The sequence below is a fragment of the Scyliorhinus torazame genome, chromosome 16 (assembly GCF_047496885.1).
Source record: "Scyliorhinus torazame isolate Kashiwa2021f chromosome 16, sScyTor2.1, whole genome shotgun sequence".
Taxonomy (NCBI): domain Eukaryota; kingdom Metazoa; phylum Chordata; class Chondrichthyes; order Carcharhiniformes; family Scyliorhinidae; genus Scyliorhinus; species Scyliorhinus torazame.
This window is the reverse complement of record NC_092722.1, coordinates 60,400,652-60,427,175: the sequence shown is the minus strand read 5'-3', so window position 1 is coordinate 60,427,175 and position 26,524 is coordinate 60,400,652. Positions and strand designations below refer to the sequence as shown.

At 47.2% G+C, this 26,524-nt stretch overlaps 1 protein-coding gene across 7 annotated transcripts in view; it reads right to left on the bottom strand.

Moving 5' to 3' along the window:
* hspg2 (heparan sulfate proteoglycan 2) overlaps positions 1 to 26,524 on the bottom strand; it is a 644,821-nt gene that overhangs the window by 63,978 nt on the left and 554,319 nt on the right. For all 7 annotated transcript variants that reach the window (XM_072478556.1, XM_072478557.1, XM_072478558.1 and 4 more), the window contains 4 exons: positions 21,784 to 21,900; positions 16,183 to 16,267; positions 14,582 to 14,726; positions 2,998 to 3,100 (listed from right to left, as the gene is read on the bottom strand). In XM_072478556.1, the coding sequence (XP_072334657.1) occupies positions 2,998 to 3,100; positions 14,582 to 14,726; positions 16,183 to 16,267; positions 21,784 to 21,900 (450 nt within the window). The remainder of the gene's footprint in view (positions 1 to 2,997; positions 3,101 to 14,581; positions 14,727 to 16,182; positions 16,268 to 21,783; positions 21,901 to 26,524) is intronic.

The window sequence follows — 26,524 nt, the reverse complement described above, 5'->3', positions numbered from 1 at the left end:
TGGGATTACCTGTGGGAGGCGCTGGGAAGGTTTGGGTTTGGTGAGGGCTTTATTGACTGGGTGCGGTTGCTCTATCAGGCACCAGTAGCGAGTGTGCGTACGAACTGGCTGAGGTCGGGGTATTTTAAACTGCACTGAGGGACGAGGCAAGGGTGTCCCCTCCCCCGTTACTGTTTGCTCTTGCCATAGAGCCACTGTCCATGGCGTTAAGAGTCTCTAGGAACTGGAAAGGGCTGGTTCGGGGGGGTTGTGGAGCACCGGGTCTCGCTCTACACAGATGACCTGCTCTTGTATATTTCAGACCTGTTGGAGGGGATGGGGGAAGTAATGCGAATCCTGGGAGAATTTGGCAATTTTTGAGGGTATAAATTGAATGTGGGGAAAAGCGAGATCTTCGTGATCCAGGCAAGAGGACAGAAGAAGAGACTGGGAGAGCTGCTGCTTAGAATGGTAGGAAAGAGCTTTCGGTATCTGGGAATCCAGGTGGCCTGGGAATGGGAGGCACTGCACAAGTTAAACCTATCCCGGTTGGTAGAACAAATGGAAGGGGACTTTAAGAGATGGGACATGCTCCCACTATCACTGGCAGGGAGGGTACAGACCGTGAAAATGACGGTCCTCCCCAGATTTCTGTTTGTCTTTCAGTGCCTCCCCATCTTCATCCCAAAAGCCTTTTTCAAGTGTGTGATTAAGGTTTTTTCAGGCTTTGTGTGGGCGGGTAAAACCCCGCCAGTGAAGAAAGTGTCGCTGGGCGCCGTCAGGGGGGAGGGTGGGATGGCCCTGCCGAACTTCTGCAATTACTCCTGGGCGGCTAATATAGCCATGATCAGGAAGTGGGTAGTGGGGGAGGGGTCGGTGTGGGAGCGGATGGAGGCGGCGTCATGCAAAGGCAAAGGTTTGGGAGCACTGATAACAGCACCTCTTCCGTTCTCGCCGGCCCGATACTCCACAAGTCCGGTGGTGGTGACGGCTCTGAGAATCTGGGGGCAATGGAAGAGATACAAGAGAGTGGAGGAAGCATTGGTTTGGACCCCGATTTATAATAATCATCGGTTTGTACCGGGTAGGCTAGATGGTGGGTTCCGGAGATGGCAAAGGGCAGGAATTAGAAGGATGGGGGATCTATTTATAGACGGGAGCTTTCCCAGCTTGAAAGCCTTGGAGGAGAAATTTAAATTGCCAGCAGGGAACGGGTTTAGGCATTTGCAGGTGCGAAACTTCCTGAGAAAACAGGTTCCGGCCTTTCAGCTGCTTCCGCCACGGGGGATACAGGATAGAGTAGTCTCCAGTACCTGGGTGGGAGAGGGGAAGGTTTCAGATATTTACCAGAAGCTTTCGGAGGCGGAGGAAAGTCTAGTGGAGGAGCTTAAGGGCAAGTGGGAGGACGAGCTAGGAGGAGAGAAAGAGGCGGGTCTATGGACGGATGCCCTAAGCAGAGTTAATAACTCCTCATCATGTGCCAGACTGAGCCTGATACAATTTAAGGTAGTCCACCGGGCACACATGACAGTGGCTAGGATGAGCAAGTTTTTTGGGGTAGAGGATAGGTGTGCGAGGTGCGCGGGAAGCCCAGCAAATCATGTCCACATGTTTTGGGCATGCCCGAAGCTTGGGGCGTTTTGGCAGGGTTTTGCTAAGGCAATGTCCACGGTGCTAAAAACACGGGTGGTGCCGAGTCCGGAGGTAGCGATCTTTGGAGTGTCGGAAGAGCCGGGAGGTCAAGGGACGAAAGAGGCTGACATCTTGGCCTTTGCCTCCCTGGTAGTCCGGAGATGGATCTTGTTAATGTGGAGGGACTCGAAGCCCCCGAGTGTAGAGACCTGGGTTAGTGACATGGCTGGGTTTCTCAGTCTTGAGAAAATAAAGTTCGCCTTAAGAGGGTCAATGGTCGGGTTCACCCGAAGGTGGTAGCCGTTCGTCGACTTTCTCAGGGAAAATTAAAATGTCAGCAGAGGGGGAGGGTGGTGGTGGTGGGTGGGTGGGTGGGTGGGGGGGGGGGGGGGGTTGTAGGGGGCCGGATTGTTGTTTTAGGGTTGGGGCATGTGAAGATTGGGATAGGGGTGGAAATGTTTATTATACCATGTTGATGTCATTGTTATTGTTATTATTATAAATAATTTCAAATATCTTAATAAAAATATATTTTTTTTTAAAAGAAAAGGGGGGAGAGAGAGAGAGTGAGAAAGGGGATGAGCGAAAGAGACAGAGTGGGATGAGTGTGAGACACAGAGTGGCCACCTGCTGCTTATGGACATATAGCGAATCAACTGGCATTTTTACAACAATTCAGTAGCCTCATGTCACCGGTAGCTTGTATTCCAGATTCAATTGATTAACCAAATGTAAATTCCCAGTTGCTATGGTGGGATTTAAAACATGTCTCTGGATTTTACACACAACTAGAAGGGTGCACATCATTCAATTCATATGCAAATCGAAGGAAAATTGAGAAAACTATTTAAGACCAAAGGGACAGGGATTGGACCTTATCATTCTGACGTGAAGTGATTAGTTATCGTTTCAGCATAATTTGGAGGGTCACCCAGACTTGAAACGCTAACTCTGCTGCTCTCTGAATAGATGCATCCCGACCTGCTGTGTTTTTCCAGAACTTTCTGTTTTCATACCGACTATTTTCGCAGGTTGAAGCAATAATTAACTGTAGGTAGAATCTGGGTAGATGGACATTGGTCGTGGAGTGAAACCAGTCTTTATACTGTTGCCGTGGTTATTTTGCGGCCTTTGCTCGTGCAGACGAATGGTTTGGCGTGCAGGAGAGCTGATGATTGCGGAGGCTGATCAAACACAAACTTTGATCTTTAGGACCAGGCATGGCAACTTCGACTCACTGAACTCTGGATGGGAGTCATATCACCTTGAGCCATACTTGGCTGCTCTACATGCAAGACTTGACAGGAGCTACTAACAATGGTCCTCAGGAATCTTTCAACTGTTGATCCAAGACTCTATAGTCATGTTCTGAATTTGCTTTCTTACCCATAAACCCACTGTTGCTTCCGGTGACTTTTGAAATGTTGTGAAAATCAGGGTATCCACCGACGTACAGCTCCTCATTCAAATCCAGGCCTCGGAAATTACCCTAAAATAAAAGAGTAAAATACCTTAATGGGACAGAGTAAAACAAGAGGAAAGCGGTGAAAAATTGGGTCTTTCCCCTCAAGGGATGCAGCAGATTGCCAGGCAACGTGATCAACATGTTTAAATGGGGCGAGATAGATGGAAACAGGCTGTTTCCAGTAGTTGATGGGTCAAGAATGAATGGCCGGAGACACAAGATTGAATGGAAGAGACTTAGGACAGAGATGGAGAATCTCTCCACATCGGGCATCGTGCGGCTGTGGAATTAATTCCAGGGTTAGTGATTGAGGGAAAAAGTGCGGCAACGCTGAAAATCGCAGTGGGTATGGAGCTGCAGGTAAAGGGATAAACAGGATTTGGGAAGAGGGCAGTAAGGTGACCAGCCATCCCAGAATTTTGGGGACCATAACTTGGTCTCCTGACCTTCCTGAGGTCACAAATGTCCGGGTCACAATTTTTTCTTTCCCAGACCAGTTTGTCATTGGTCAGCTTTCCGCTACCCTGATTGGTTTGCCTTTCGGTGCCCTGATTGGCCATTTGATCAGGACGCTCCTTGGCGATTGGCTAATCAGGGATTCCAGGGCATGCTCAGTTTGATCTCGCACATTCGTGCATGCAGCAGCTTGGAGATTCCTGCCGAGATTAATTCACTTGGTTAAAAATAAATGGCTTTTCACCGAATTGTATGGAAATCACTCTGGATTTTAATTCTGTTAATTTGAATGAGAAACATTTGTGAAAGGATAATGGGCAATGGCACTGGGGGGGGGGGGGTGAGGATTCCTGGAGGACTCACAGGAGTAAAAGGGGGGATGGGGGGAGGCAGAGTGGGAAAGGGAGGGAGAATGGCGAAGAGTGAGGTAGAGAATGGAACGGGAGAGGGAGAAAGAAATGATGAGGGAATATGAAGGGATGGATTGAATTGAGTCCATGTGTGGTTTTTAATTAACTCCAGTGAAGTTTAGGTTTTTGAGGTTGGGTTTGGAATTCACTCATGATTGGGGAGATGTGGGACAATGCACTGAAAGACCTGTGCGTGACAGAGACACCATGGGGTGAAAGAGTCTCCGTGGGTGTGAGAGAGACCCCGTGGGTGTGAGACTCCATGGGTGTGAGAGAGACTCTGTGGATGTGAGAGAGCCTCCATGGGCGTGAGAGAGACTCAGTGGGTGTGAGAGAGACTCTGTGGATGTGAGAGAGTCTCCGTGGGTGTGAGAGAGTCTCCGTGGGTGTGAGAGAGTCTCCGTGGGTGTGAGAGAGTCTCCGTGGGTGTGAGAGAGTCTCCGTGGGTGTGAGAGAGTCTCCGTGGGTGTGAGAGAGTCTCCGTGGGTGTGAGAGAGTCTCCGTGGGTGTGAGAGAGTCTCCGTGGGTGTGAGAGAGTCTCCGTGGGTGTGAGAGAGTCTCCGTGGGTGTGAGAGAGTCTCCACGGGTGTGAGACAGACTCCACGGGTGTGAGACAGACTCCACGGGTGTGAGACAGACTCCACGGGTGTGAGACAGACTCCACGGGTGTGAGACAGACTCCACGGGTGTGAGACAGACTCCACGGGTGTGAGACAGACTCCACGGGTGTGAGACAGACTCCATGGGTGTGAGTCTCCGTGGGTGTGAGAAAGAATCCGTGGGTGTGAGGGAGACTACGTGGGTGTGGGAGAGTCTCCATGGGTGTGAGAGAGTCTCCGTGGGTGTGAGAGAGTCTCCGTGGGTGTGAGAGAGTCTCCGTGGGTGTGAGAGAGTCTCCGTGGGTGTGAGAGAGTCTCCGTGGGTGTGAGAGAGTCTCCGTGGGTGTGAGAGAGTCTCCGTGGGTGTGAGAGAGTCTCCGTGGGTGTGAGGGAGACTCCGTGGGTGTGAGAGAGTCTCCGTGGGTGTGAGAGAGTCTCCGTGCATCACCTTGTCTCACACCATACAGTCCATCACCCTGTCTCGCACACATACAGCACATCACCCTGTCTCGCACAAATACAGCACATCACCCTGTCTCGCACAAATACAGCATGTCACCCTGTCTCGCACAAATACAGCATGTCACCCTGTCTCACACACATACAGCTCATCACCCTGTCTCACACACATACAGTACATCACCTTGTCTCACACACATACAGTCTATCACCCTGTCTCACACACATACAGTCCATCACCCTGTCTCACACACATACAGCACATCACCCTGTCTCGCACAAATACAGCATGTCACCCTGTCTCACACACATACAGCTCATCACCCTGTCTCACACACATACAGTACATCACCTTGTCTCACACACATACAGTCTATCACCCTGTCTCACACACATACAGTCCATCACCCTGTCTCGCACACATACAGCACATCACCCTGTCTCGCACAAATACAGCATGTCACCCTGTCTCACACACATACAGCTCATCACCCTGTCTCACACACATACAGTACATCACCTTGTCTCACACACATACAGTCTATCACCCTGTCTCACACACATACAGTCCATCACCCTGTCTCACACACATACAGTCCATCACCCTGTCTCACACACATACAGTCCATCACCCTGTCTCACACACATACAGTACATCACCTTGTCTCACACACATACAGTACGTCACCCTGTCTCACACACATACAGTCCATCACCCTGTCTCACACACATACAGTCCATCACCCTGTCTCACACACATACAGTACATCACCTTGTCTCACACACATACAGTACGTCACCCTGTCTCACACACATACAGTCCATCACCCTGTCTCACACACATACAGTACATCACCCTGTCTCACACACATACAGTCTATCACCCTGTCTCACACACATACAGTCCATCACCCTGAATCTCACACATACAGCACATCACCCTGTCTCACACACATACAGCACATCACCCTGTCTCGCACACATACAGTCTATCACCCTGTCTCACACACATACAGTCCATCACCCTGTCTCACACACATACAGTCTATCACCCTGTCTCACACACATACAGTACATCACCCTGTCTCACACACATACAGTCCATCACCCTGTCTCACACACATACAGTCCATCACCTTGTCTCACACACATACAGTCTATCACCCTGTCTCACACACATACAGTCCATCACCCTGTCTCACACACATACAGTCCATCACCCTGTCTCACACACATACAGTCCATCACCCTGTCTCACAAACATACAGTACATCACCCTGTCTCACACACATACAGTACATCACCCTGTCTCACACACATACAGTCCATCACCCTGTCTCACACACATACAGTCCATCACCCTGTCTCACACACATACAGTACATCATCCTGTCTCGCACAAATACAGCACATCACCCTGTCTCACACACATACAGTACATCACCTTGTCTCACACACATACAGCTCATCACCCTGTCTCACACACATACAGTCCATCACCCTGTCTCACACACATACAGTACATCACCCTGTCTCACACACATACATTACATCACCTTGTCTCACACACATACAGCACATCACCCTGTCTCGCACAAATACAGCACATCACCCTGTCTCACACACATACATTACATCACCTTGTCTCACACACATACAGCACATCACCCTGTCTCGCACAAATACAGCACATCACCCTGTCTCACACACATACAGCACATCACCCTGTCTCACACACATACAGCACGTCACCCTGTCTCGCACACATACAGTCCATCACCCTGTCTCACACACATACAGTACATCATCCTGTCTCGCACAAATACAGCACATCACCCTGTCTCACACACATACAGTCTATCACCCTGTCTCACACACATACAGTACATCACCTTGTCTCACACACATACAGTACGTCACCCTGTCTCACACACATACAGCTCATCACCCTGTCTCACACACATACAGTCTATCACCCTGTCTCACACACATACAGTACATCACCTTGTCTCACACACATACAGACCATCACCCTGTCTCACACACATACAGTACGTCACCCTGTCTCACACACATACAGCTCATCACCCTGTCTCACACACATACAGTCTATCACCCTGTCTCACACACATACAGTCCATCACCCTGTCTCACACACATACAGTACGTCACCCTGTCTCACACACATACAGCTCATCACCCTGTCTCACACACATACAGTCCATCACCCTGTCTCACACACATACAGCACATCACCCTGTCTCACACACATACAGTCTATCACCCTGTCTCACACACATACAGTACGTCACCCTGTCTCACACACATACAGCACATCACCCTGAATCTCACACATACATTACATCACCCTGTCTCGCACAAATACAGCACGTCACCCTGTCTCACACACATACAGTACATCACCCTGTCTCACACACATACAGCACGTCACCCTGTCTCACACACATACAGTACATCACCCTGTCTCACACACATACAGTCCATCACCCTGTCTCACACACATACAGTCCATCACCCTGTCTCGCACACATACAGCACATCACCCTGAATCTCACACATACATTACATCACCCTGTCTCGCACAAATACAGCACGTCACCCTGTCTCACACACATACGGTACATCACCCTGTCTCACACACATACAGTACATCACCTTGTCTCACACACATACAGTACATCACCTTGTCTCACACACATACAGTACGTCACCCTGTCTCACACACATACAGCACATCACCCTGTCTCACACACATACAGTACATCACCTTGTCTCACACACATACAGTACATCACCCTGTCTCACACACATACAGCACATCACCCTGTCTCGCACAAATACAGCACATCACCCTGTCTCACACAAATACAGCACATCACCCTGTCTCACACAAATACAGTACATCACCTTGTCTCACACACATACAGTCCATCACCCTGTCTCACACACATACATCACCTTGTCTCACACACATACAGCACATCACCCTGTCTCGCACACATACAGCACATCACCCTGTCTCACACACATACAGTACATCACCTTGTCTCACACACATACAGTACATCACCTTGTCTCACACACATACAGTACATCACCTTGTCTCACACACATACAGCACATCACCCTGTCTCACACACATACAGTACATCACCCTGTCTCACACAAATACAGCACATCACCCTGTCTCACACACATACAGTACATCACCTTGTCTCACACACATACAGTACATCACCTTGTCTCACACACATACAGTACATCACCTTGTCTCACACACATACAGTACATCACCTTGTCTCACACACATACAGTACATCACCCTGTCTCACAAACATACAGCACATCACCCTGTCTCGCACAAATACAGCACATCACCCTGTCTCACACAAATACAGCACATCACCCTGTCTCACACACATACAGTACATCACCTTGTCTCACACACATACAGTACATCACCTTGTCTCACACACATACAGTACATCACCTTGTCTCACACACATACAGCACATCACCCTGTCTCACACACATACAGTACATCACCCTGTCTCACACAAATACAGCACATCACCCTGTCTCACACAAATACAGCACGTCACCCTGTCTCGCACAAATACAGCACATCACCCTGTCTCACACACATACAGTACATCACATTGTCTCACACACATACAGTACATCACCTTGTCTCACACACATACAGCACATCACCATGTCTCGCACAAATACAGCACGTCACCTTGTCTCACACACATACAGTCCATCACCCTGTCTCACACACATACAGTCCATCACCCTGTCTCGCACAAATACAGCACGTCACCCTGTCTCGCACAAATACAGCACGTCACCCTGTCTCGCACAAATACAGCACGTCACCCTGTCTCGCACACATACAGTACATCACCTTGTCTCACACACATACAGTCCATCACCCTGTCTCACACACATACAGTCCATCACCCTGTCTCGCACAAATACAGCACGTCACCCTGTCTCGCACAAATACAGCACGTCACCCTGTCTCGCACACATACAGTACATCACCTTGTCTCACACAAATACAGCACATCACCCTGTCTCACACACATACAGTCCATCACCCTGTCTCACACACATACAGTCCATCACCCTGTCTCGCACAAATACAGCACGTCACCCTGTCTCACACACATACAGTACATCACCCTGTCTCGCACAAATACAGCACGTCATCCTGTCTCTCACACATACCACCACCCTGTCTCACACAAATACAGCACGTCATCCTGTCTCTCACACATACCACCACCCTGTCTCACACAAATACAGCACGTCATCCTGTCTCTCACACATACCACCACCCTGTCTCACACACATACAGTACATCACCTTGTCTCACACACATACAGTACATCACCCTGTCTCACACACATACAGTCCATCACCCTGTCTCACACACATACAGCACATCACCCTGTCTCACACACACACAGCTCATCACCCTGTCTCACACACATACAGTCCATCACCCTGTCTCACACACACACAGCTCATCACCCTGTCTCACACACATAGTCCATCATCCTGTCTCACACACATACAGTGCATCACCCTGTCTCACACACATACAGCACATCACCCTGTCTCACACACATACAGTCCATCACCCTGTCTCACACACACACAGCTCATCACCCTGTCTCACACACATAGTCCATCATCCTGTCTCACACACATACAGTCCATCACCCTGTCTCACACACATACAGTCCATCACCCTGTCTCACACACATACAGCACATCACCCTGTCTCACACACACACAGCTCATCACCCTGTCTCACACATATACAGCACATCACCCTGTCTCACACACATACAGTCCATCACCCTGTCTCACACACATACAGTCCATCACCTTGTCTCACACACATACAGTCCATCACCCTGTCTCACACACATACAGCACATCACCCTGTCTCGCACACACACAGCACATCACCCATCTCACACACATACAGCACATCACCCTGTCTCGCACACATACAGCACATCACCCTGTCTCGCACACATACGGTTTCACGCACATACATAGTCATTCAATCAGGCAGACCGGGTGTATAGAGCGTGATGTGTGTGTGGTGTGGGGGGGTGTGGTTGGTGGAGAGGAGATTGTCCCGTTTTCCCCCCCAACTTTAGTCCACCTCAGTCAAGCTCTCCAAGTGATGTGGCACTCCGCATTGCTGGAGGAGTTGAGACTCTGAAGGTCCCGGTCATGGGAGAAATCTCGAATAGCATCCAGTCAGGAATGTTCAAGTGGAGCAACAATTTTCCAATGTTTTTATCTCTCTTGCTCTGCCCCCTTTCCCACTCTTGTCTTTCTCGCTCTCGTTCCCTTTCCCACGCTCTCCTTCTCTTTCCCACTCTATCTCTCCTTCCCTTTCCTACTGTCTCTCTCGCTCCCATTCCCTTTCCCAATATCTCTCTCGCTCTCCTTCCTTACTCTGTCTGTCTCTCTCACTCTCATTCCTTTCCCACTCTCTCTCCTTCTCTTTCCCACTCTCTCTCCTTCCCTTTCCTACCGTCTCTCTCGCTTCTCTTCCCTTTCCCAATATCTCTCTCGCTCTCCTTCCTTACTCTGTCTGTCTCTCTCGCTCTCCTTCCCTGTCCCACTCTCTCTCTCTCTCTCTCCTTCTCTTTCTTTTGTTAAAAAATATTTTTATTCTCCTTTTTCACATTTTCTCCCAAATTTACACCAACCACCAATAAACAATAATCAGCAACAAGTATGTCAATCCCCATAACAATAACAACAATCCCATCCTCCCACCAAACCCCAAACATTAGCCTGCATGTTCACATAAACAAATGACAAAGAGGAATCAGGGATCACCCATAGTCACCCTTAATACACACAGCCCCCCAACCCTCCCACCCATCCCCCTCAACTAATATTCAATGTTATCCAGTTCTTGGAAGTACATAATGAATAATGCACATGAAGTGTAGAACCCCTCCGTCCTTTCCCTCAGTTCAAACTTAACCTTCTCAAGAGTCAAGAATTCGAACAGGTCCCCCCGCCACGCCTATGCACAGGGTGGAGAGGTTGCTCGCCAACCCATCAGGATCCGCCTTCGGGCGATCAACGAGGCGAAGGCTACATCTGCCTCCACACCCGTTTCTAACCCTGGCTGGTCCGACACCCTGAATATGGCCACCCAGGGGCCCGGGTCCAGTTTCACACGCACCACCTTGGAAATTACCCTAAAAACCTCCTTCCAGTAATCCTCTAGCTTTGGACAGGACCAAAACATATGAACGTGATTGGCGGGGCCCCCCCGCAACGCTCACTCACATCTTCTACTCCTTCAAAGAATCGGCTCATCCTCGCCCTCATGAGGTGTGCTCTGTATACCACCTTCAGCTGTATCAGCCCCAACCTCGCGCATGAGGTGGAGGCATTCACTCTCCGGAGCACCTCACACCAGACCCCCTCCTCTATAACCTCTCCCAGCTCTTCCTCCCACTTTGCTTTGATCCCTTCCAGTGATGCCTTACCCTCTTCCAAAATAGCTCCGTAAACTGCTGACACTACCCCCTTCTCCAGTCCCCCTGTCGTCAGCACCTCCTCCAGCAATGTGGAGGCCGGTTCCTCCGGGCAGCTCTGTATCTCCTTTCTGGCAAAATCTCGAACCTGCATATATCTCCTTCTCTTTCCCACTCTATCTCTCCTTCCCTTTCCTACCGTCTCTCTCGCTCCCCTTCCCTTTCCCAATATCTCTCTCGCTCTCCTTCCCTGTGATTGTGTATCATTCCCTACTCTGTCTGTCTCTCGAGCTCTCCTTCCCTTTCCCACTCTCTCTCTCTCTCTCTTCTTTCCCACTCTCCTTCCCTTTCCCAGTGTCTCTCTCGCTCTCCAACCCTTCCCACTCTGTCTGTCTCTCTCGCTCTCCTTCCCTTTCCTACTCGGTCGTTCTCTCTCACTCTCCCTCCCTTTCCCACTGTCTCTCTCATTCGCCCTCCCTTTCCCACTCTGTCTCTCTCACCCTCCCTCCCTTCAATTCCTAAAACCCGTGAAATCTCCAAATATCACCACCTCCAGCACATTACCTGTCATTTCTTTACCAATGTTTCATGTGCAAATCAAAGGGGCAGATTTTTCTGGCAGAGTGATTTCCATATAGTCGAGTAAAAAGTGACTTCTTTTTAACCAAGTGAATTTATATAAAGAGGAACTGCATGCGCCCTGGACTTCCCCAATTAGCCACTTGGAACATTGACTGAATGGCCAATCAGCACAGTGAAAAACTGTCCAATGCCAAACTAGTCTGGGAAAGAAATATTTGCTCCTGGGTCATGCCTTTGTGGGATGTCTACTGTCCTGGAATTCATCTGTCACGCCAATCTTCCTCTTGCACATGCGTTGGCCCCAGAGGTTCTGAGATTTCTGCTTGTGGCTTCTCAGTGGGTGGTTGGTTGATGTTGTACAGAGGGACTGTATTCCCTGTTCTCATTGCCCTTCAGCTCACCCACCCCTCCTACGCTCTCAAATTCAGCACCACCACATAGCCTCACCGCCTCCCCATTGCCCCTCATCTCCCAATAATTGGTCATCCTGCAGAGAAGGTAAATTCGATTAGAACTATTTATTCAGGTGAATGGTAAATGTTAACTTGGGTTGAATTCCCTGTTGTAATTTCTATGCGCCTACGTCCTCATTGACTTCTATAATTAAATCGAATTGCAGTTGTCCTGTGGATGTTTTGATCGTGTGGGCATTTGATTCTGCTTTACATTGTGCCGGCATGCAGCACCAAGATCAGGAATTTCAGGTCCCGCACAATGCGGCTAATTTAAAATTCCCTCTGCGCTGCTCCGACTTCCAAAGAGCCCCCTCTACTGTACCAGTGGGAAATTCTCCCATTTCCCACAACAGCCATTCTCTCAGGCTGCTGCAACTTACCATCTAATTCGAGGCAGCCATCCATGGTGAGCACACAAGTCACTGGGAACTGGGAGGACACCTTTCACACCGGGCCACCAGTCTGACATTGATGTGAACACAAGATCCAAAGGTGAAGCATCAGTGCCTGAGCCTCCACATCACATGTGCAGCCCGAGAAAACTGCTGTTTATGAATTGCAAAGTTGTTTCTAAATTCCATTTCTCCTGCCAGCCCAGAGCCTGCATAATGGCATGACATCCCAGGAGACTGTCAGAATCTTGAATTAATGCAGTTTCTGCTTATTTTAAATCATCATTAGTGTAATTTGCACTCATAATTTGTGGAGTGAAGTAATACAGGGATAGAGCAAATGCAGGGTTGTCCTGAGAGAGCCACAGTGATCAGAAGGGTAGGTTTTTGACGGCAAAGTTTCAATAATTTAGAAATACTGAATCGCAGTATTCAGTACAGAGCAATTACAGGGTGTTGTGTGAAGGAATGAAAAACAATTACTGAGGAAGGAAAATTCCAAACTTTTTTTTATTTAAAGTATCCAATTCTTTTTTTTTTTCCAATTAATGAGCAATTTAGCGTGGCCAATCCTCCTACCCTTCACATCTTTTTGGGTTGTGGGTGTGAAACTCAAGCAGACACGGGGAGAATGTGCAAACTCCACACGGGCAGTGACCTGGGGCTGGGATCGAACCCGGGTCCTCGGCGTCGTGAGGCAGCAGTGCTAACCACTACACCACCATGCTGCCTGGAAAATTCTAAACTTGAGACTATAACCAGATACTTGTCAGGTTCGGTGGATTGGCCATTAGTGGCCAAAGATGTGCATGTTAGGTGGGTTATGGTGATAGGATGGGGGAGTGGGCCTATGCACGGTGTTCTTTCGGAGGGTTGGTGCAGATTTGATGGGCCGACTGGACTCCTTCTGCACTGTACAGGGTTACGGATCTATGGAACTAACACCTAAAATCTGATTATCTGGTCATAATTACTTTGCTGTTTGTGGGAGCTTGCTAGGCGCAAATGTGTTGCCACATTTCCTGAGTTTAAACAGCGACAACACTTCAAAAGTACTTCACTAGTCACAACGCACTCTGGGATTCCCTTAGGTTGCAGAAGGTGCCATTTAAATCTTCTTTCCTGAGGAGTCAAGGAAGGAAGAACGTGCTTTTGTACAGCACCTCATGGTCTTCAGAGCATCCAGACTTCACATTCAATTAATTACGTTTGAAGGGCAGTCTCTCTTGTCATGCTGGTAAAATAGAGAAAATAACCGGTTAATCAGTTTTTGGTGGTGCTGCTTGAAGGAGGCCAAGACACCAGGGAAGCTGATGGTTATTCTTTGCCAGTACCTGAAGAAGCAGATAGGGCAATGCTTCTTCTGAAACACTGCAAAAATGCAGCACTCCCCTGCACTGCTCTGGAGTGTCACTGTGAGTTATGTTCTCCTGGAGTGGGACTTGAGCCCACAACTTTCTGACTCAAAAGGTGAGTTGCGTGAGCCAAGCCGGCTCTTTTGAAGAACTCAACAGGCAGTGCAGCCATCCACGATACACACATCAGTACACTGCAGCCAGGCACCCCAAATGCACTCTCAACATCTGAAATACTGATCGTACCTGAGAGCTCCCGTTGACAGGCAGGTCGTTGTCCACAAATAGTGAGCCTCGAGTTAAGTTCCGATATAACACCACAGTGTGGTACTCTCCCAGAGAAATGGGGTTGGGATGGCGAATGGTGGCCGTGCCAGAACCCACATCAAACCTTTGGAAGGAAGCACATGCGTTCATCGTAGATATCAGGAAACTGTGAGGAATGTAATTATCAGTGAGTGTGAACCGAGGCAAAATGCGTGAGATTATTAACGAGGTATGTTGCAAGACTCCTTTAAGGGAATCCTGCAATGGGCATGCATAGTTGCTTTTTGATGATTTAGTCCCATCTCTTTGCTGCAGTTTCTTTATTTAATATGTTCGGGATGGAAGGCACCATTATACTAGAGTGTTTATTTTGAGGGTTTCTTCTACATTGGAAGTAATTTTACCGAGTCTGCGATGAGAGTTGGCAAGACTCCTGAGGGATAACACATTGACATCGGGACCTTCTACAGAATTCAGATCAAACTTCAACGTTTGGGGTCAAGCAACACCAGAAGGCAACGAGGACAGGTCCGCGTTGCCCAACACAATGCTTGTATCGTAGTGCGTATGACTGGTGCTCGAGTTTGGTGCACCGGCCTGCTCGCTCACTCTTCAAGGGAAAGCTGCATAAACTCTGCAAAGCTTTGTCCAGAGCTATGGAAACAAAGATGCAACTCCTCACATTGGTGGAAGGAATGAAGAAAGGACATTTCCAGGAATGGATATCTCCTCTAATAGAGATGGGCAGATAGTTTATTTGTATTTGTGAACAATAACTTTATTTCTGGATGAAGAGTTATTGCCATTGCTTTTTTCTTTATTCTCTCATGGGATTTGGGCATCACTGGTAAAGCCAGCATTTGCTGAACTGAATGTCTTGTTCGGCCATTTCAGAGAGAAGTTAAGAGTCAGCCACGTTGCTGTGTGTCTGGAGCCACATGTAGGCCAGACCAGGTAAGGTGGCAGATGTCCTTCCCTAAAGAACCAGATGGTTTATTTTGTGACAATTGATGATATATTCATGGTCACCATTATGGAGATAAGAATCCAGATTTAATATTTATTAGCAGAATTTATGCCATGGTGGGTTTTGAACCCAAGTCCCCAGAGCATTATTCTGGGTCTCTGGTCGAGTGACATTACATCGTCCCCTTTCGGTTTGATTTGGTCCAGGATTGACGGCTGTGTAACTAAGGCAGCCACTCTTATAATTACCCAACATTTTAAACATCCAATACACGGAGCACAGTGGGTAGCACTGTTGTTTCACAGTGCCAGGGTCCCAGGTTCGATTCCCGGCTTGGGTCACTGTCTGTGCGGAGTCTGCACATTCTCCCAGTGTCTACGTGGGTTTCCTCCGGGTGCTCCAGTTTCCTCCCACAAGTCCCGAAAGACGTGCTTGTTAGGTAATTTGGACATTCTGAATTCTCCCTCTGTGTACCCGAACAGACGGCGAAATGTGGCGACTAGGGGGTGTTCACAGTGGCTTCATTGCAGTGTTAATATAAGTCTACTTGTGACAATAAAGATTATTATTATTACTCTGTACACATGTAACTAAACCAAAGCATTAAAATTACCTGAATTCAGGGCGGCCGCCCACTAAAGTAAATGAGATGAAATCGGCTCCTGTTGTTCGTTTCTGGCCATTGTATATAATCATACCTGAAGCACAGAGAACGAGAGTGGGGTCAACATAAAGAGTATCGCTTCTGATGGAATTGCTTCAATGCATTTGCACAGAGAAGGTTTGTGAGGATGTTGCGGGGGCTGGAGAATTGCAGCTAGGAGGAAAGATTGGTTAGGCTGGGGTTGCTCAGCTTGGAACAGAGGGGGCTGAGAGGAGATTTGATTGTGGATTTCAAGATTGTGAGGGGCCTGGATAGAGTGGATGGGAAGAGCCTATTTCCCTTAGCTGAAATGGCAGTGACTGGGGGCCATTCATTTAAAGCGATTGGTAGGAATATTAGAGAGGAGATGAGGAAAATCATTTTCCACCCAGGTAGTGGTAGGGGTCTCAAACTCAACGCCTTAACAGTGATGGTCGAGGCAGAAACCCCCAATTCATATAAAAGGTGCGTGGATGTGCACCTGAAGTACTGTAACCTGCAGGGCTAAGGACCAAATGCTGGAAAGTGGGATTAGGCTGGTTTTTCAGCCAGCACAGACATGATGGGCAGAGCTGCCTCCTTCAATGCTGTAAACCTTTCTAAACTTTCCATATATCCGAAAAAGAGAAATGTGCAAGGGTGTGGGGCAGGATGTGAATTGCTCCTTAGGAGACCCAGCATGGGCACGATGGGCCTCATGGCCTTCTCCTGTGCTGTGGTGATTCCATACTTTGCCAACGATTGCCATGTTTGCATTCTAGGGGTGAGTTGGGACACCATGGAGCACAAGTTCACTTTCCTCTTGTTCTCAGCCATGTTCCTAGGTAGTGGGAGTCAAGGCCGCCCACCATTCAAAGGGGAGAGGGACAATTCAAGGAAGATGTGTTGCCACGTTAACCTTTGAGCGCTTCTTAATATCTACCCTAATATCCATCCGGAAAGACATAGGTGGAGTTGGAGTACTCTGGGCAGTTTTGGTCTCCATATCAAAGGAAGGATATACGTGCCATGGAGGTGGTACAGCAAAGGTTCACTGGATTGGTGCCTGGGATTGGGGGGGGTGGGGGGGGGGGGTTGGCCTATGATGAGAGGCTGAGTAACTTGGGTCTGTACTCGCTGGAGTTTAGAAGTACAAGAGGCGATCCCAATACAACAGACAGGATTCTGGAGAAGCTCAACAGGGTGGTCACTGAAGGTCACTCAGTCCCCCTGACCAGGGAACCAACATTACAGGGCCCACAGCCTGAGGGTAAGAAGTCAATAGTTTAGGACTGAGAGGAGAAGAAATGTCTTGAAAAGGTGATTGAATCTTTTGAATTCTCTATCCCAGAGGGTGGCGGATGCTCCACATTGAGTATATTTAAAGTTGAAGTCAGCAGATATTTGGTTGCTCAGAAAACCAAAAGATACGGAGAGCGGGCGGCAAAGTGGAGTTGAAGGCCAGGAGCAGCTGCAATACTACTGAATGGCAGAGCTGGCAGGGCAAGCCATGTGGTCTATCTATCCCTGCTCCTATTTCTTACAATCTTACGAGCTGACGGAATGGACCAGCCACACTTCAGCCAGAGTGCAGGAGCTCGTCTGACTGACTGTAATCCAGGGAGACACAATAGTGGTAATCTGGGGGCTCCAATCCTAATGCTGAAGAGGGTTGCCCGGCAAAACACTGAAGCCTATTAGAGATGGAAATGGTTTAATTCTGCCCCAAGCCAGTCAAGGCTGAAGTCATTGATGCTCTTCAATAATTAACCATTTGGCTTTCAGTAAGAAAATGGTTGGATGAAATGCTTCACTGGACAGCACTTCGGTAACAAAATCCTCTTTTCACAGAATAATACAATTAAATATGCTATTTAGTCATCTGATCAAGCAAAAAAAAAAAAGACAAAAGCACATTCAAAAGGAAGGACAGCTGAGGCCAAATAAAAAATAGTCTTATTCCACCCCCCCCCCCCCCCCCCCCCACGAACATGGGCTTTTGAGTAGAACAGCATGTGTGTAATAAATTCTAAACCAACCCTCGGCATCCATATAAAAGCCTCCCCATGTAGTTACTGGTTTAAATCGGAACTTTAAACACACAAACATTAGTTTCCAAAAAAAATCCCTTCCTGCTTGGATTAATATATTCTAAACATGGCCAGCCTCCTTTTCGATCTTTGTATGACCGATTACTTAACTGATTAACAGTTCAATTTGGGAAATAAAACAGGAATCATCCCACCCAAGAAAATTGCGTTACATAATTAGAATTCTAAAATGCACTTTTCTCCAGTATTTGGCAACATTAAGCGATTCATTACATTTAATGCACTTGGAGATGAAGGAATGAAAAACAATCAAACTCATTGTTCTCATTTAAACACGCACATGACAATATTGTTTCTCTATAACTTAAAAGCCAGCCAGCTTTGAAAAGAGCAGAGCCTGAGGCATTAATACAATGCTCTGTAAAAGCATGCGGATTATTCCAAGCAGCTTTCAGCGGCAAGAGAACTTTTTCATTATTAACCCAACAGGTGGTCTCAGCGTTAGTAGAGTTAAGTGGCAACTCTACCCGATGATTTCCTGGTCGGTCAAGCACTGACAATGCATAGCCCAATCATTCCAACTCCCAGTTTTCTATTTAGGGTTGAAGTTGCCTATGGTTTGGTTTCCAAATTACACACCTGCCATTGCTGCCTTGGCTCTAGTTACACAGAACAATGAATCAAACATACGGATGCAGGAGCAGAGTTCTGGCTTGATATTGAATGTTGAATGATACCAAGGTCCAAACCACGCAGAATATGGTTGTTTATAGGCTTCAGAAGAATCAGGACTGGTTGACATAGCACAGAAGCAATAACATATTTTCCCATTTCCACTTGTTACTTATGATCTCATGTGGTCAAAAGTGATCGCCTGCTCCAGTCAGTGTCAATGCCATATTAATCGTGTTAATAAGGTCCAATGGCAATTGCTTTGTTAAGTGGCCGCCTGTTCAACAGGTGATGAGTGTTGGTCAACAGGTTGCATTGTTCAACAGGTGACGAGTGTTGGTCCATCACTAAATGTGGACAGTACCTAGTGGGTGCCAAGGGGACTGGGCTGTTTCATCAACCCGTCTACTCACATTTTGATTTGATGTTTTAAGTTTCCTTTGCCATTTGTTTTTGTTTAATGCAGTGTCCTTTGATTTGTCCCTCAGTTTGTTTAATTTAGTTTAGTTAGTTTAATGGGAACAGCTTGAGCACCGAGGGGAGGAGGAACTGGGTGAGTCTGTTACTTTGCTGTCTTGGAACTAAACCTGTTTTAGGTACAGGCTAGCTTCAATCTCATCCTTCCTCAACATACAATGAATGGAACTAACAGTCAGCTGATAAGGCCAAAGGTTCAGGAGGTTTCTGCTCATCATTGAGCATAATGACTTGTGATCAATCACAAGGGCACAAAAAGAGTAGGCCATTCAGCCCCTTGAGCTTTGGGACTGTCATTGGTTCATTCATATCAATCTTCTGGGATTCTAATATCGAATTGTGTCTATTGAATGGCCAGAAAATGGTCAGAAATATTTCAATATTGGATCTATAATTCACAAAGTGCGAAGACACGTGTCTGGGAGGGAGGCCAGTCAGCTTACATCAGCTCAGCCATCCAAAAACACATGGCCAACCCCTTTGCATCATCAAACTCTACTCTCAAAGAGTTCCAGGTTACATCCAGAAGACCACACCCACTGCATGTCATAGAGGTCTACAGCTCGCAAAAGGCCCTTCGTGACTGCGCCGATGTCAGGCACTCCATTTGAGGAATCTCTCTCCCTTAAATTGACCGTGCACTAATTTGAGCTAATGCCATCTTGCCCCAGCATCTCTGCTGACCTTGAGTGTGAAGTGTCCTAAATGTTTCATTGAGATGTGGTCTATTCATTCGAGTACAAATAAAATAGATCTCAAGAAGTCTGGATTAATAGAGATCGTCACACATTTACCCTTTTAAGAATGTGGCCATTTGTTTTTTGGAATCACCTGTTCATTGTATTCAGGATATCATAACTAGCAGCTGGGATAGTCAGAAAGGTCGAGTCCAATGGTTAAGGAACAATAAAGGCATTGCACAGAAATTCACATCAGTCAAAATCAACCCAAAACGGTTTAGTTCTAAAATCATACCATTCACAACACACCATAAAGGCATTGCTGGAGGAATTAATCAATTCAAATATTAATTAGAATCCAAGAACATTAATAGATCAAAAATTCATATTAGCATTTTGTAAAGCACTCACATTTATGGCCTCTATCAAATCAGTGAAAGCCTTTCTTTATACTGTAATCATACAACACAGGAGGCCATTCAGCCCATCTCACCTGTGCTGCCTCTTTGAAAGAGTTAGCCAATTAATCCCACTTACCTGAAGAATATTGCAGCTTTGGTTACAAATGTTAGCACAATGTTATCCCCAAATCATATTAGGAACATAGGAACAGGGAAAGGCCATTCAGCCCCGAGCCTGTTCTATCAATTAGATCATTGTATTGTATTCTCACTCACAGTGAACTTGATAATAAATAAAACAGGTATAATGGTAGCAAATTTGCACGATAAGGCAAAGGCCCAAGGCTTAAAGCAGTTGATGGTCTGATATAATTTTTTTTTTTTTTTAGTAGTTTTATAATGGAGCTCAGCACAATCCAAACATGAAGCATAGTTTTTGCCAAGAGCAACTAGTGGAATTTGCGGATATACACAACAAACTCACCAGAGTACAACAAGAGAGCTTGGATATAGAGATGGGGAAAAAAAAAACACAGAAACACAAACAAAGAGTGAGAAAAATCAAACACAGGAACAGACAACAAACTATACACCTCTAGACTGACATATCAATATGAAAAGTCTTTGTACAAGTTAAGGTCGAGAGGCAAAGCTTTGACAAATATAGTTACAATTTTAACAGTGCTGTTCACTTTACAATGTACCAAAGGTGAAGATAATCTTCCCTGTCTTGTTGGAGGGGAGGACTGAACACATAGATCATGTGGAACCGCAACTTGGTGTAAGAGCCTTTGAGTTAACACAATAGGCTTGACCACCGGAGCCCATTGTGAAACGAGGATCGTCTCTGACTGCCCCTCATTTGGGTTGATGAATAAAGTGCCAATGACATAGTTGTGTGAGCTCGTTGGGAAGAATCTCAGCTTGGGGACTGTAGGGATTTAATCAACACCCATCATCCAAAATAAAATCAGCATATGATGGAGTAAATCAAAAGAGCCTTGCATATTAAACAGAGTTAACTATTTATTTTCTAAAAGGATCTCATGTTGGTCAGATCCCCACAGTAATATCCTTACTGGGGGGTTATGGACAGTCACTGAGCCATAATGACATAGAAGGTACAAAGATTGACCGTTGGGCTATTTTGGTGTCAAGTAAAGAGAGGGTTATAGTTAGGTTTGATGTCATTTCTCAACTGCCAACGCGCAGTTCATAAATAAAGGTCACTTGGGTGAGTCATCGAATGGCTTATTTACTTGAACACGATTCAGAGCTTTAAGGAGAAACACAGAGGGAAGAGATTCTTACCATCAGCTGTATCTGGGCGGAATGTAATCTTGATTTCAAACTCATGGTAGGCATCCTTTATGGTGGGCAGAGCAATGTAGGAGATGGGGTCCTGTGTGAAATATGGGATCTTACGTTCTGCAAAGACAGGAAAATGTACAAAGGTTTACTGAAGTCATACAAAAGACCCTTTTTGACATTCAACATTTAAAGTGGTTCAGTGGGAGCCTCATAACCCCAGAGTCACCATGCCTTAGGTTCAAATCCTCCTCTGCATAATTTAGGCTGACACTTCAGTGCGGTACTGAGGGAGTGCGGCACTGCTAGGGGTGCAGGTTTTCGAATGAGGCATTAAACCAGCCCCATGTGCTCCCACAGGTGGGCGTAAAAGATGTTATGACACTATTTCGAAGAAGAGCAGGAGAGTTATACCTGGCGTCTTGGCAATGCCAGTGAAACAAATGATCTGGCCATTAATTTTATTGCTGCGGCCCAGTGACACAGTGGTTAGCACTGCTGCCTCACATTGCCAGGGACCCGGGTTCAATTCCGGCCTCAGGTGACTGTCTGTGTGGAGTTTGAACATTCTCCCTGTGTCCGCGAGGTTTCCTCCAGGTGCTCCGGTTTCCTCCCACAGTCCAAAAATGTGCAAGTTAGGTGAATAGGCCATGCTAAATTACCCCTTAAAGTGGGCAAAGATGTGCAGGTTAGTTTGTGGGGTTACGGGGATATGGCTGGTTGGGTGGGGGCATGGGCCTAGGTCCAGAGCTCTTCCAGAGGGTTGGTGCTGACTTGATGGCCGAATGGCCTTGTTCTGCACTGTAGGGATTCTATGCTGGATGTAGGACCTTGCTCTGCACAAACTACCTTCAGTGTTTCCTATGTAAAGCCGTAGCTTCACTCTAAAAGGACTTCACTAGCTATGAAGCACCTTGGGACATGCTGAGGATCTGAAAGATGTCGAAATACGACACCACTGTAGCACCTTTTGGGAGTGTCAAACCGAGATGCAGGGAAGCCTAATGTATTCGGTACTGAATATGGAGCAAAGCAAACCATAAGAAATATGAACAGGAGTAGGTCGTTCGGCCCCTCGAACCTGCTTCGCTTTTACTCACATTTCAATACTGCTACAGCAATACACGTTCAGATAACTTACATCATATTGTATTTCAAGATTTGTATTTTTGACTCTGCTAAACCCCATTTGTACCAATTCGGAAGGCAAATGACGGGTTGGCCCTTATTGTAAGGGGACTGGAGTCCAAGAATAAAGGTCATTCTACAATTGTGTGGGGCTTTATTGAGTCCACATCTGGAGTATTGTGACAAGTTTTGATCTCCAGATCGAAGGAAGGTTATACGGTCGTCTTTGAGGTGTTGTAGTGGTATTGTCAATGGACTAGTAAACCAGGAACCCAGGGTAATGCTCTTGGGACATGGGTTCGAATCCCGCCACTGCAGATTGTGAAATTTGAATTCAATAAAAATCTGGAATTAAAAGTCTAATGATGACCATGAAACCATGGTCGATTGTCGTAAAAACCCATCTGGTTCACTAATGTCCTTTTGTGATATTCCTTCCTTTCGGGAAGGAAATCTGCTGTCTTTAACTGGTCTGGCCTACATGTGACTCCACAGCAATAGGGTGGCTTGGCAGCACAGTGGTTAGCACGGTTGCCTCACAACGCCAGAAACCCGGGTTCAATTCCGGCCTTGGGTGAATGTCTGTGTGGATGTCACGTTCTCCCAGTATCTGCGTGGATTTCCTCCGGGAGCTCCAGTTTCCTCCCACAGTCAAAAGATGTGCAGGTTAGGTGGATTGTCTATGCTAAATTGCCACTTAGTGTCCAGGGATGTGTGTCGGTTAGGTCATGGGTTTATTGGGATAGGACGGCAAAGTGGGCTTTGGAGGGTTCTTTTGGAGGGTCGGTGCCTACTCGATGGGCTGAATAGCCTCCTTCTGCACTTTAGGGATTCTATGATTCTATGAATGTGGTTGACTCTTAACAGCCCCTTCAAGGGCAATACATGCTGGCCAGCCAGCGACACCCATGTCCCATGAACAAATTTTTTTTAAAATGTACGTGATTGGTTCCTGGGTTGAGAGGATTGTTCTATAATGAGAGGCTGAATAAACTGGGCCCATACAGTCTGCAGTTTAGAAGAATAAGAGGTGATCTCATTAGAGTCTGTATGCCTCTTTGTTGATAGTGACTGAGTTCATCAACTTTCGACTGTGAACTTTCTCTTCCATTTTCACCGTTTGTTTATGCAATCAAAATGTTTTTGTTCCAATGCACCATGCCCCTTTCCACAGGGCCATCTGTCACTTGTTCTTCAGTTTTGATTTCACTGAGCAATGACCCTTGTTCCCTATTAACACATTCTGCTATCTTACCTCTCATGCCACTATCTGCATCTTCTATTGCACTGCAATTAACACTTCCTTTGTCCTGACGAGGGTGCCCGCTCTCCCCATTGCTTTTCGTCTTGGCGATGGAGCCGATGGCAATGGCACTTAGGGCATTGAGGGACTGGAGAGGGATTGACAGTGGGGTGGTGGTGGTGGCGGTGGGGGGGGGGGGGGGGGGGGGTGAGTATAGGGTTTCGCTATATGGGGATGAATTGTTATGTATTTCGGACCCGTTGGGGTGCATTGGGGGATTATCGCGATTTTGGGGTAATTTGGCTGGTTTTTGGGATATAAATTGAACATGGGAAAGAGTGAGGTATTCCCGATCAATGCCAGAGGGCAGGAAAGGAGATTAGGGGAGTTGCTGTTTCGGGTGCTGGGGAAGAGCTCTAGTACCTAGATATCCAAGTGGTGCGGAGCTGGGCCCAGCTGCATAGTTTGAACTTGGCTGGAGTGGTGGAGGGAATGAAGGTGGATTTTAAAAGGTGGGGTGTGCTGCCGCTGTCGCTGGCCGGGCTGGTACAGACAGTGAAAATGACGGGGCTGGCCAGGTTTCTGACTGTGTTCCAGAACCTCCCCATCTTTGTTCGTAAGTCTTTTTTTTAAGGAAAGTCAATCTGATAATTTCAGGGTTTGTGTGGGCGGGGAATGTCCAATGGGTGCGGCAGACATTTCTAGAACAGGGGAGGGGGTTGGCATTGCCAAATTTGATAAATTATTACTGGGCGGCGAATATTGTGATGGTGAGGAAATGGGGTGTGGAGGAGAGATCGGTCTGGGGGCGGGTGGAGGCGGCGTCTTGTCGGCCAGTGATTTTCAAAGTGGGGATCATGACCGTGGATGGGTCGCGGGATGGTGTAGAATGGGTTGCCAAAAGGTCACCAAAAATAATCTCCAAAGATCGCCTGACCATTTTTTCCGTTTGCTCTCTTGGTAAATTCTCACTGCAGCCTAGTGTATGACCACATGAGGCTGATGCAGAAGTTGGTGCCATGGACTTCCTTGCCTCTCTGGGCCACAGCTGGCAACTAAACTACTCTCATGTATGCAGGAGCTGGTAAAATGTTGCAGGCGTATGGAATGGAATGTGTCTGCACGTTCTGCATATTGATCAGCTGAGTTGTGTCCAGTATTTTTTTTTTTTTTTAGCATTTTTTCAGTCTGTTTCATAGTTACCTGGGAAACAGTACTGACAGGCGTCCAGTGACATTCTGTCTGACTGTGTTTTTAGTTCAGCCATCAGGGCTCCTGTTCTGAAGTGGAAGTTTTGAGTTTAATTTCCTTTCCGAGGTCGCGTTAGGTATTGAACGAGTGAACATGACGTTGTTAAAACTGCAAAATTGAGCCTGTTACTCTTTCCAGCGCTTGTATGCAATTCTCCAAATGCTAAAAATGGGTGTGAAGATATAAAGTACTCAAATAAGCCCGAGTTACACCCTTTAGCAAGGTGTCAGGGTGGAGCTGTCGGTTAAGGTGTAACAGCAGCTCAATTTACAATTTTACATTTAATAATACAGAAGTGCTAACAATGTGTGAGACATTTTTAAGAATAACTGTGGGGAATCTTTGGTGAATGTCGCGAGTGGGTTGCGAGAGTCAGCCATTCTTTAAACATGGGTTGCTGAAAAAAAGATTTGAAAAACACTAATGTAGGCTGTGTTGTTGTTGCCTGTGCCATTCTTGCCGGCCAGGTACTCCGTGAACCCCCGGGGCAGTGTAGGCAGCATTTTAGACTGGAGGGCATGTCGTTGTGGGCACTTATCTGTGACAACCATGGTTTTGTGCCAGCGGGACTGGACGCAAGGTTTCGAGGGGCAGTTGGAGATTGAATATTTCAGTGACTTGTTTACAAGGGGCAAATTCACGGGGATGGAGGAGTTGGAGAAATTGCATGAGTTGGCCAAGGGGAATGGTTTTAGGTACCTGCAGGTTCGGGATTTTGTGATGAGAGAGCTGCCGCCTCCAGTGTTGCAAGACAAGCTGTTGTCGGAGGACGAAATAGGGGAGGGGAAGGTATTGGATATTTATAAGCAATTGATGGAGAGGGGTGGAGATGCAAGTGGGAGGAGGAGCTGGGTGGGGAGGTGCGGGCCGAGACATGAGCGGAGGCCTTGTGGAGGGTGAATGCGTCCTCTTAGTGCGCTCGGTTAAGCCTCATCCAGTTTACAGTGGTGTACAGAGGTTTACAGAGGGCGAGAGACGGATGTATTGGCCTTGCCTCCCTGATAGCTCGGAGATGGATTTTGTTGGGCTGGAGGGACTTGGAGCTGCCGAAGGCAGGGCTAAGAGTGAGCGACCTGGCAGAATTCCTGAGGTTGAAGGAGGTCAAGTTAACTTGTGGGGATC